At 48.9% G+C, this 12,618-nt stretch overlaps 1 protein-coding gene across 5 annotated transcripts in view; it reads left to right on the plus strand.

The window, feature by feature from the left end:
• LOC121284239 (cytochrome P450 26B1) overlaps positions 1 to 12,618 on the plus strand; it is a 56,247-nt gene that overhangs the window by 17,122 nt on the left and 26,507 nt on the right. The window contains exons 2-3 of one of the 5 annotated variants that reach the window (XM_041199560.1): positions 4,687 to 4,750; positions 11,067 to 11,271. In XM_041199560.1, coding sequence (XP_041055494.1) covers positions 4,731 to 4,750; positions 11,067 to 11,271 — 225 coding nt within the window. In that variant the 5' untranslated portion in view covers positions 4,687 to 4,730. Of the gene's footprint in view, positions 1 to 4,686; positions 4,751 to 9,716; positions 10,037 to 10,329; positions 10,522 to 10,788; positions 11,272 to 12,618 lie in introns of those variants that run through there. The other 4 variants (XM_041199577.1, XM_041199569.1, XM_041199587.1 and 1 more) reach the window with 4 other exon arrangements.

Genomic DNA, 12,618 nt, shown 5'->3' on the forward strand with positions numbered 1-12,618 from the left:
GCGAACTGTCCCAGTGTGGATCAGTGTGTGTGTCAACTGTCGCATTGTGGATCAGTGTGTGTGAGAACTGTCCCAGTGTGGATCAGTGTGTGTGTGAACTGTCCCAGTGTGGGTCAGTGTGTGTGTGAACTGTCCCAGTGTGGGTCAGTGTGTGTGTGAACTGTCCCAGAGTGATCAGTGTGTGTGTGAACTGTCCCAGTGTGGATCAGTGTGTGTGTGAACTGTCCCAGTTTGGGTCAGTGTGTGTGTGAACTGTCCCAGTGTGGGTCAGTGTGTGTGTGAACTGTCCCAGTGTGGGTCAGTGTGTGTGTGAACTGTCCCAGTGTGGGTCATTGTGAGTGTGAACTGTCCCAGTGTGGGTCAGTGTGTGTGTGAACTGTCCCAGTGTGGGTCAGTGTGTGTGTGAACTGTCCCAGTGTGGATCAGTATGTGTGTGAACTGTCCCAGTGTGGGTCAGTGTGTGTGTGTGTGAACAGTCCCAGTGTGGATCAGTGTGTGTGTGAACTGTCCCATTGTGGATCAGTGTGTGTGTGAACTGTACCAGTGTGGATCCGTGTGTGTGTGAACTGTCCCAGTGTGGATCAGTGGGTGTGTGAAATGTCCCAGTGTGTGTGTGAACTGTCCCAGTGTGGATCAGTGTGTGTGTGAACTGTCCCAGTGTGGGTCAGTGTGTGTGTGAACTGTCCCAGTGTGGGTCAGTGTGTGTGTGAACTGTCCCAGAGTGATCAGTGTGTGTGTGAACTGTCCCAGTGTGGATCAGTGTGTGTGTGAACTGTCCCAGTGTGGGTTAGTGTGTTTGTGAACTGTTCCAGTGTGGGTCAGTGTGTGTGTGAACTGTGCCAGTGTGGGTCGGTGTGTGTGTGAACTGTCCCAGTGTGGGTCAGTGTGTGTGTGAACTGTCCCAGTGTGGGTCAGTGTGTGTGTGAACTGTCCCAGTGTGGATCAGTGTGTGTGTGAACTGTCCCAGTGTGGGTCAGTGTGTGTGTGCGAACTGTCCCAGTGTGGATCAGTGTGTGTGTCAACTGTCCCATTGTGGATCAGTGTGTGTGTGAAATGTCCCAGTGTGGGTCAGTGTGTGTGTGAACTGTCCCAGTGTGGATCGGTGTGTGTGTGAACTGTCCCAGTGTGGGTCAGTGTGTGGGTGAACTGTCCCAGTGTGGGTCAGTGTGTGTGTGAACTGTCCCAGAGTGATCAGTGTGTGTGTGAACTGTCCCAGTGTGGATCAGTGTGTTTGTGAACTGTCCCAGTGTGGGTCAGTGTGTGTGTGAACTGTCCCAGTGTGGGTCAGTGTGTGTGTGAACTGTCCCAGTGTGGGTCAGTGTGAGTGTGAACTGTCCCAGTGTGGATCAGTGTGTGTGTGAACTGTCCCAGTGTGGGTCAGTGTGTGTGTGAACTGTCCCAGTGTGGGTCAGTGTGAGTGTGAACTGTCCCAGTGTGGGTCAGAGTGTGTGTGAACTGTCCCAGTGTGGGTCAGTGTGTGTGTGAACTGTCCCAGTGTGGGTCAGTGTGTGTGTGAACTGTCCCAGTGTGGGTCAGTGTGTGTGTGAACTGTCCCAGTGTGGGTCAGTGTGTGTGTGAACTGTGCCAGTGTGGGTCAGTGTGTGTGTGAACTGTCCCAGTGTGGATCAGTGTGAGTGTGAACTGTCCCAGTGTGGATCAGTGTGTGAGTGTGAACTGTCCCAGTGTGGATCAGTGTGTGTGTGTGAACTGCCCCAGTGTGGGTCAGTGTGAGTGTGAACTGTCCCATTGTGGATCAGTGTGTGCGTGAACTGTCCCAGTGTGGGTCAGTGTGAGTGTGAACTGTCCCATTGTGGATCAGTGTGTGTGTGAACTGTCCCAGTGTGGATCAGTGTGTGTGTGAACTGTCCCAGTGTGGGTCAGTGTGTTTGTGAACTGTTCCAGTGTGGGTCAGTGTTTGTGTGAACTGTGCCAGTGTGGGTCGGTTTGTGTGTGAACTGTCCCAGTGTGGGTCAGTGTGTGTGTGAACTGTCCCAGTGTGGGTCAGTGTGTGTGTGAACTGTCCCAGTGTGGATCAGTGTGTGTGTGAACTGTCCCAGTTTGGGTCAGTGTGTGTGTGCGAACTGTCCCAGTGTGGATCAGTGTGTGTGTCAACTGTCCCATTGTGGATCAGTGTGTGTGTGAAATGTCCCAGTGTGGGTCAGTGTGTGTGTGAACTGTCCCAGTGTGGATCAGTGTGTGTGTGAACTGTCCCAGTGTGGGTCAGTGTGTGGGTGAACTGTCCCAGTGTGGGTCAGTGTGTGTGTGAACTGTCCCAGAGTGATCAGTGTGTGTGTGAACTGTCCCAGTGTGGATCAGTGTGTGTGTGAACTGTCCCAGTTTGGGTCAGTGTGTGTGTGAACTGTCCCAGTGTGGGTCAGTGTTTGTGTGAACTGTCCCAGTGTGGGTCAGTGTGTGTGTGAACTGTCCCAGTGTGGGTCATTGTGAGTGTGAACTGTCCCAGTGTGGGTCAGTGTGTGTGTGACCTGTCGCAGTGTGGATCAGTGTGTGTGTGAGAACTGTCCCAGTGTGGATCAGTGTGTGTGTGAACTGTCCCAGTGTGGATCAGTGTGTGTGTGAACTGTCCCAGTGTGGGTCAGTGTGTGTGTGAACTGTCCCAGTGTGGGTCAGTGTGAGTGTGAACTGTCCCAGTGTGGGTCAGAGTGTGTGTGAACTGTTCCAGTGTGGGTCAGTGTGTGTGTGAACTGTCCCAGTGTGGGTCAGTTTGTGTGTGAACTGTCCCAGTGTGGGTCAGTGTGTGTGTGAACTGTGCCAGTGTGGGTCAGTGTGTCTGTGAACTGTCCCAGTGTGGATCAGTGTGAGTGTGAACTGTCCCAGTGTGGATCAGTGTGTGAGTGTGAACTGTCCCAGTGTGGATCAGTGTGTGTGTGTGAACTGCCCCAGTGTGGGTCATTGTGAGTGTGAACTGTCCCATTGTGGATCAGTGTGTGCGTGAACTGTCCCAGTGTGTGTCAGTGTGAGTGTGAACTGTCCCATTGTGGATCAGTGTGTGTGTGAACTGTCCCAGTATGGGTCTGTGTGTGTGTGAACTGTACCAGTGTGTGTCAGTGTGAGTGTGTGAACTGTACCAGTGTGGATCAGTGTGTGTGTGTGAACTGTCCCAGTGTGGGTCAGTGTGTGTGTGAACTGTCCCAGTGTGGATCAGTGTGTGTGTGAACTGTCCCAGTGTGGGTCAGTGTGTGAGTGAACTGTCCCAGTGTGGATCTGTGTGTGTGCGAACTGTACCAGTGTGGATCATGTGACTGTGAACTGTCCCAGTGTGCATCAGTGTGTGTGCGAACTGTACCAGTGTGGGTCCGTGTGTGTGTCAACTGTCCCAGTGTGGGTCAGTGTGTGTGTGTACTGTCCCAGTGTGGGTCAGTGTGTGTGTGAACTGTCCCAGTGTGGGTCAGTGTGTGTGTGAACTGTCCCAGTGTGGGTCAGTGTGTGTGTGAACTGTCCCAGTGTGGGTCAGTGTGAGAGTGAACTGTCCCAGTGTGGATCAGTGTATGTGTGAACTGTCCCAGCGTGGGTCAGTGTGTGTGTGAACTGCCCCAGTTTGGATCCGTGTGTGTGCCAACTGTACCAGTGTGGATCACGTGAGTGTGAACTGTCCCAGTGTGCGTCTGTGTGTGTGCGAACTGTACCAGTGTGGATCATGTGAGTGTGAACTGACCCAAAGTGGATCAGTGTGTGTGTGAACTATTCCAGTGTGGATCAGTGTGAGTGTGAACTGTACCAGTGTGGATCAGTGTGTATGTGAACCATCCCAGTGTGGATCATTGTGAGTGTGATCTGTACCAGTGTGTATCAATGTGGGTGTGACCTGTCCCAGTGTGGATCAGTGTGAGTGTGATCTGTCCTAGTTTGGATCAGTGTGTACGTGACCTATCCCCGTGTGGATCATTGTGAGTGCGAAGTTTCCGTGTGTTGCAGAGTGATAGGTTTCCTTACAAAGGTATTGATTATTGTAACAGGGAGCTAGCATTTTAATTTGGGAGTGAGTCATCAGTACTCTATAAAACCAGACAGATTTACAAACTGCATGGTAAAGGTGATGGACAGATTGGAATCTATGCTTTAGTGCAACATGGACCATGCTCAAAGTTGAGGATTTGGTTTTTCTGGGGTTTTGGCCTGATGGTGAAAGAGGTGCCCCTTTCTCTTCGTTTTTTAAATCTCCAGTAACTGGTTAATCTTTTTCCTTTGTCTCCAACCTAGGGGACATTCTATTTCTTTAGCTGTGTAACTGAATAAGTAATTGACTAAATAAATAAGTAAGGATAGACAGATATGGCAGGGATGGTGTTGAGCTGTGACTGCAACATGTGGGAATCTAGTGCAGTGCTGTGCAGCCATTTATGTTATAAGTGTCTGCAGCTTGCACAACTTCAGCTCAGTGCTGCCGAGCTAGAGTCCGAGCTGCAGACGTTGCCGCACAGTTACCCGGACACTTTGTTCCAGGAGGTGGTCACGTCCCTTAAGTTAAGTAGGGCATTAGAATTGATCAATGATCAAGGACAGGAGGGTGTGACTATGAGACAGGCTGATCTGGGGACCCAGCCGGCAGTGATAGAGGAGCCTCAGTCCCTGACTTCGCCCAACAGGTATGAGGTGCTTGCTACCTGTGTGGATGAAGAGAAGGACGGTTGGGTGGATGAGTGGACTGACCATGACACTCTGTTGCAGGATACCATTCAGATGGGGAAGGGGCGAAAAGGAACGTGGCTGTAATGGGAGACTGTATAGTCAGGTTGGTACAAACTGTTGCTTGTGGCTGTGACTGGGAGCTCCGAAGATTGTGTTGCCTGCCCCGCGTCAGGGTTAGTGACATCTCCTTGCGGCTGGAGAGGGGCTTGGAGTGGGAGGGTCACGGTCTATATAGGAACCGAGGACATAGGCAGAACTTGAATGTTTTTGTGTTGAGTGAGCTCGGGGAGTTAGGGTTCAAATTAAAATGCAGAACATGAGAGATAACTAAAACAAAAAGAGAATTACCTGGAAAAACTCAGCAGGTCTGGCAGCATCGGCAGAGAAGAGAAGAGTTGACGTTTCGAGTCCTCATGACCCTTCGACAGGTCATGAGGACTCAAAACGTCAACTCTTTTCTTCTCTGCCGATGCTGCCAGACCTGCTGATTTTTTCCAGGTAATTCTGTTTTTGTTTTGGATTTCCGGCATCCGCAGTTTTTTTGTTTTTATTTATGAGAGATAACCATCTCTGGATTATTACCTGATCCTCGTGCCATTTGACAGAGGGTCAAACAGGTTAGAGAAACAAACACGTGGCTCAAAGAGAGGTGTGGGGAGAAGGGGTTTCAATTCATGTGGCACTGGCATCAGTACGCAGGGAAGAGGGAGCTATTTGGTTGGGATGGGCTTCACTTAAACTAGGAGGGGACCAGTGCCCTGGTCAATTGTGTAACTATGGCTGTGGACAGGGCTTTGAACAAATGGGGTTTGGAGTGGTTGGGGAGGGGGAGAGTGGGGGGGTGGGGTGGGGGGGGGTGGCAGGGGGAGGAGTTGGGGGGAGGCGGTGGGAGGGGGGGCATGGGCGGTAGTGGTTCAGGTGAAGAAAGATTTATGAATCCAAAGTAAATCAAAGGTTCTTTATCTGAATGCATGAAGCATCAGCAATTAGACAGATGAACTAGAAGCACCAATAGAGGTAAATGATTTCGGTCTAATCGACATTACACAGAATTGCGTACGAGGTGATCAAGATTGGGAAATAAATATTCCAGGGTACACAGTATTTTGGAAAGACAGCCAGAATGGCAAAGGAGCGGGGGTAGCCCTGATAGTAAAGGAAGACATAAGCACATTAGTGAGAAAGGACCTGGCCCCAGAGGATCATGAAGTGGAATCAGTATGGGTGGAATTTAGAAAAAGCAAGAGTCAGAAAACACTGCTGGGAGTAGTTTGTGGGCTCCCTAACAATAGTTAAACTGTTGTACAGAGCACTAAACAAGAAATTATTGGTACATGTAACAAAGGCAATGTAATAACTGTGGGGAACTTGAATCTGCATACAGACAGGGAGAATCAAACTGATGAGGGTTGTTTAGAAGGTGAGTCTTGTAGAGTGTTTTCTGACAGTTTCCTGGAGAAATACAAGGTGAAACTGACTAGGGATAAAGTTATCTTCGATCTAGTGTTGCGTAATGAGGCAGGGTTAATTAGTAATGTCATGGTAAAAGATCTACTTGGAAATAGTGATCATATCATTGAATTCCATGTTAAGTGTGAAAGTGACATATTCCAATCACAAGCAAGGATCTTAACCCTAAGCAAAGCCAATTACATAGATATGAGGGGAGAACTGGCTACAGGTGATTGAGTAAATAGACTAAAAGGTATGGCCATAAATAAACAGTGGGAAACATTTACAGAAACAATTCAAAAAACTTCAACAAAAATACATTCCATTGAAAAAGAAAAACTCAGCAAGAAAGATACACCAGTGGCTCACTCAGGAACTTAAGGATATTGTTAGATTAAAATAAGAGGCTTATAATGTTGCAAAGTGAGGTAGCAAGTCTGAGAATTGGGAGTATTTTAGAAACCAGCCAAAGGCAACCAAAAAATTGCTATAAAAGGAAAAAATAGAATATGAGTGTAAACTAGCCAGAGATATGAAAACAGGTTGCAAGAGCTTTTATAAATATATATAAAGAGGAAGGGAATAGCTAATGGCAACGTTGGTCCCTTAGAATCTGAGACAGGAGAAATTATCATTGGGGAATGAGGAAATGGCAGAGGCATTGAACAAATTTTTTGTGTCTATCTTCACAGTGGAAGAAAGAGAGGGTAATACCAGATTCTGGCATATCAGAAATATGGGTTAAAAAGAATAGGGAAATTAAAGTGATTCGTATCAACAGAGAAAAAGTGCTGGAGAACTTAAGGGACTAAAATCTGACAAATCCCCAGGACCTGGTGGCCTACACCCCAGGGTTCTAAAAGAGGTAACTGCAGAGAAAGTGGATGTGTTAACTATGATTTTCCAAAATTCCTTAGATTTGGGAATGGTCCCATCAGATTGGAAGTTGGTAAATATGATGCTGCTTTTCAAGAAAGGAGGCAGAGAAAGCATGAAACTACAGGCTATCCAGCCTAACATTAGTCATTGGGAAAATGCTGGAATCTATTATTAAGGCAGTCTTCACAATGAACTTCGAAAACTGTAGTACGACTAGGACAAAACAAAATCATCCCTTTTGTAAAAGGGAAATCATGTTTGACAAATTTATTAGAGCTTTTTTGTGGATGTAGCTAATAGGGTGGATAAAGGGGAACCAGTAGATGTAGTATACCTGGATTACCAAAAGGCAGGTTCCACACAAAAGGCAAGAAAAGGGCTCATGGAGTTGGGATAATGTATTAGCTTGGATAGAGGTTTGGAGAGGAGTCAAAGAATGGACATAAATGGGGCATCTTGAAGTTGGCAGGCTGTGACTAGTGGAGTGCCATAAGGATCAGTGCTGGGGCTTCAGCTGTTTACATTTTATATCCATGACTTGGATGAAGAGACAGAGAGTAAAGCTTGTTTAAGATACCAAGCTAAGCAGAAAGGTAAGCTATGGGGGAGGACACAGAGAGGCTGCAAAGGGATATAGGCAGGCCAAGTGAATGGGCAACAAGTTGGCAGATGGGGTATAACGTGGGAGAGTGTGAAGTGGGTGCAGAGGAGTTTTACCAGGATGTTACCAGGATGAGCGGCTTTAGTTGTGAGAAGAGGTTGGAAGAGGTAGGTCTGATCACTTTGGGACAGAGAAGGTTAAGAGATGACCTGGCAGAGGTTTTCTAGATGATGAGAGGTTTTGATCCAGTAGATAGAGAAGGACTATTTCTACTGGTGAGTGGGTCAATAACCAGAGGTCAAGGGGCAGATGAGAAGGAACGCTTTCACTCAGAGAGCTGCTGGGATCTGGAACACTGGGACCCGAAAGGCGTGAATAATTTTAAAGGCGAATTGGACAGACGCTTGAGGATGAGGAACTTAACAGGGGGGTTATGCATGCCATTATTTCAGATGAGACCATAAACTGAGGTCCCCGTTCTCCTCTCGGTTGAGTGTAAAAGGTCTCAAGGCATTGATTCGGAAGAAGAGCCAACTGGTTCTCCACTCTGTCCGGACCCAATATTTATCCCCCCCCCCCACAACGAACATGACAAGAAGGAACGTGATCGCCTGGTCATGATCACATTGCTGTTTGTGGGATCTTGCAGTGTGCAAATTGGCTCCCGTGTTGCTCATATTACAGCAGCCACAGTACTTCATTGGCTGGAGGGCCCTGCCTTGCCATAAATGAAAATATTTTTTGAGAAAGGAAGAGAAAAACTGGGGCGCGGGGCTAAAGCCGCTTTCCTCTTTCAAAATGCCAGCACTTGGCTGGATGGGCCAAGTGGCCTCGCTCCGTGGCGTGGTGCAGGTGGTGGTGGTGGGGGTGGGGGGGGGGTGGGGGGTGGTGGTGTGGGGAGGTGGCGAAGAGAGTTGCGAGGGTGGTTGAGCTGCGGTACCGCTTGTGTCCGCTTGATGGGAGTGTTGATAGTGAGTGATCAGACTGTAATAAACTGCACACACACACACACACACACACAGACACACACACACACACACATACAAGACAGACAGACACACAGACACATGACAGCCTGGGGCAAAACAAGGTCAGCAAGTGACAGCAGGAGCTCCCACACTACCAAAGGTTCACATCCCTCGAAAGCTTTCGCGATAACCGCGGATGTGCTATAAATATAAGTAAAATTTAAAAAAAAGAATAGAAACCCCCCCCCATAATATAAGAAATTGCACTGGGTCTGTTTTGCATCACAAGTTACCGGTGTATTATGCCTTCCAGTCTGTACATGTGGCTGAAACACTTTGTACACGTCCCGTCCAAACCGTGCATCGCAATTCCTCGGGTCAGTTCTAATGTGTTTGTTGGGTTGGTTGCGTTATGAATCGTGGCAGGAATGAGTGGAGCAGCACCTGAACCGGCCAGGCAGTGTCAGAGTCAGTGTGAGATGGGTGCAAGACTCTCTCCCTCCCTCCCTCTCCCTCTCTCTCTCTCTCCCTCTCTCCCCCCCTCTCTCTCTCTCTGTCCCTCTCCTCTCCTCCTCTCTCCCTCTCTCCCTCTATCTATCTCTCCCTCTCTATCCCTCTCTTCCTCTCTCTCTCTCCCTCTCTCTGTCCCTCTCTCTCTCTGTCCCTCTCCTCTCCCTCTCTCTCTCTCCCTCTCTCCCTCTATCTCTCTCTCCCTCTCTCTCTCTCCCTCTCTATCCCTCTCTTCCTCTCTCTCTCTGTCCCTCTCTCTGTCCCCCCCTCTCTCTCTCTCTCTCGAGACCCTGCTCGCCCAGATAATCCGAAACACCGGATTGCCCCCCCACCCCCCTTGTCTACTTTCACTGGTCTGTCTCCCTAGTGTGGCTCCGAGAATAAAGCATCACCTCTCTCTCTCTCTCTGCCCCTCGCGCCTTCTCTCCATCTCTGCCTCTTCGTCTGCTTCTCCCTCCCTCCCTCCCTCTTCTCATTCTGAATCCCTCTCCCATTTTCTCTCCCCTCTCCATCTGTTCTTCACTCACCCCCCTCCCTGTCGCCCTCTCCTCCCTCACACGTTCCCTCCATCTCTGCCTTGCCTTCTCTCGGTCCTTCCCTCTCTCTCCCTCCCCATCTCTCTCTCTCTCCCTTCCTCCTCTCCATCTGTTCTTGCCTCTCACCCTCACTGTCCCTGTCGCCTCCTCCTTCCCCCCCCAACTCTCCCTCACACCTTCTCTCCATTCCTGCCCCCCACTCTCTCTCCTTCGCCTTTCTCATGTCACCATTTGCTTTTCTCTGTCACTCGCATTTCCTCCCTCTCTGTCTCTCTGTCTCTCTCTCTCTGTCTCCCTGCTCCTACCACCTCCCTCTCACACAACTGTCTCCTCTAGTCGCTGTTTCCCTCTCTCTTTCTCTCTCTCTCTCTCACTCACTCACTCACTACTCTGTCCGCAACCTCCAGTACAAAATCCAGCCGAAACCCTCCGGAATACCCGAGGTATATGGACAGGAGCTTGGTGTGAATGTACAGACACAAGTGTGGGTGTAAATCTGTGGACAGGGCTATCCTGAGAACGGGATGAATATATTTACACATGGAATGCGCAGCTCTCTCTGTATGAATGAATAAACGCCTGGTTGTATCGGTTTGTGCATATAGATTTATATACATTGCTATATATATATGTGTGTGTGTGTGTATGTGTGCCTGATCACCCCTGTTTGGAATTGCGGTTATGTCTGTCTGTATGACCGTCTGCCCATCCCTATCCTACACACGGCAGGACAAATCCACGAACTGAGAGATGTGGGAACTTATCAAGATGTGGAATTACGCTTGGTGATGAGAATGTGAAAGGCAGCTCTGATATTTAAGGACCTGTGCACGGGTTGCTCGGTTTTAATTAAAGAGTCTTTGAGAGTCTTAAACCCGTGCGTTTCTCTCTTGACTCCAGATCTGTTCTGCAACACGAGGGACTGGAGGTGAGAAAGAGAGACAGAGAGAGAGGGAGAGGGAGAGAGAGAGAGAGAGAGGGAGAAGTGATAATTAATCGGGGCGATTCTTCTCTGAGTCTTTGGCTGAGACGCGAGTTACAGATTTGTATACTTCACCCCGACTCCTGAACTCGCCTCCGGAGGCTTGCCGGGTGGGGAGCGGCCACTGTTGTGGCACCTCGCCATAGTTTAAACCTTCCCCGCCTCTATATAGACACACTCCAGGCGAGCAGTGTGCAGGAAATCATTCAACTCAACTCACTCACACACACACACACACACACACACACACATATATATATAGATGTATACACACACACACACACACATACTTCAAGGCATATACTGGGATAGCACATTCAGAGACCCTGTATGTGTCTGTGTGTACTTTCAGAACGGGTGTCAATAAATTTTTTAAGAAAAAAAGTTTTTTTTTTGATTTGCAAGGGAAAGGTGGGGAGGGCGAGAAATTTTATTTCCCTTTTCCTCTCCTGCTATCACCAATCTCCTTTTTTTTTTGTTGCTGTTGTAAGGATGTTTTTGGAAGGTTTGGAGCTGGTTTCTGCGGTGGCTACGGTAACTGCTTGCCTGGTGTCTGTGGCTCTGCTGGCTGCTGTCTCCAGACAACTTTGGCAATTCCGCTGGACGGTGACCCGGGACAGAAGCTGCAATTTGCCGATTCCTAAGGGCTCTATGGGATTACCTCTCATCGGAGAAACCTTCCACTGGCTGGTCGAGGTGAGGCTCTAACATCCAATTCTCTCTCTCTCTCTCTCTCTCTCTGTCTCTCTCTCTTGCATCTCTGTGTCATATTGCTGTCTGAGAGGCTGGATGTAAAATCCACCTCATTTGAAATTTTGATTCTGTAATTTGTGTGTGTGTGTGTGTGTGTGTGTGTGTGTAAAAAAAAATCCACTCCTGACATGTGAGAAGTGAACTATGTGAGAGCAAAGCATAGTGTGCACTCAATGTCTTGTGGCTTTCGGTGTGGGGCTGCTGTGTCGGTGTGTGTGTGAGGGTCTCTTATTGTAGGGTCCATCGAAAGTGCTTCTCCCCCCCCTCCCCCCCACTCCCAACACAATCTTAAATGGCATCATCGTACGGTTTGAAAGTGACGGTGTGAATCTCGCCTGCCGAGCCGTCACCGGGTTCAATCGGTGAACCTTTCTGGTTATTTTCTGGGCTGAGATATTTGGTGACCTGTTAGGCAGCGCTGGAGTGGACCTGCCGTGTGGAGTTTTCAGACTCGTTCATCTGCACCCCGGGGGCAACTCTTTAATAATAGTAATATAAGGGCTCCATCCCACCCCCGCTAGGTGTAAATATCCGCTAGGATTTTGGGATGGAGGGAAGGAGAGTTGGAGAGCATGGGGTTTTATAGCGTTAAACCAGGCAGGCCCCTTTTGACCCGTTGAATAGAGCGAGCACATCTTGACCGGGGCACCCATGGGTGGACCTGTTGAAAGGTCCCCATTCACGGAGCGGGTCTGTCCCCTCCTTACACGTGCTAGTGTGTACCGAGTGAATCTCTCCCCCCGCCCCCTCTCCCTCTCTCTCTCTCTCTCCCTCCCTCCTTCATGAAATGAAGCGTTGCTTCTGCCGCGAAGGATCGATTTCTGGAAGCAAGCACAACGCCGAGTGAAGTGACTGACAGTCATTCTCAGGCTGAGAGCAAGCGGGACCAGGGATGTGAGAATGCGAACGTGTGTGTGTGTGTGTGTGTAAACAAACCGTGGACCAGCTCCATATCCTGACACACACACACACACACACACACAGTTTATATCATATATACTAATGATCATGTATATATGTCTACATTATCTTCAATTAGTTTTATGCTGACCTACATGATACACATTCAATATGTTTGCATCGTATTGACGGCGACCATTCAGTTTACGAAGTATTTCTTTAACGGGCACAGGTCCCCCTCCCGCCGTTCAGTTATTAGCTAAGTGTGGGGTTGGAGGAGGCTACAGTTGCCTCTGGGCTGAAGGGAAGGAGAGGAAGATTAGTGATGCTTCTGTTCCCTAATCCCTCTCCGGTTCCCCCTCCACTCCCTGTGCCTGTGGGCGAATGTGA

This window comes from Carcharodon carcharias, chromosome 1, assembly GCF_017639515.1.
Source record: "Carcharodon carcharias isolate sCarCar2 chromosome 1, sCarCar2.pri, whole genome shotgun sequence".
NCBI lineage: Eukaryota > Metazoa > Chordata > Chondrichthyes > Lamniformes > Lamnidae > Carcharodon > Carcharodon carcharias.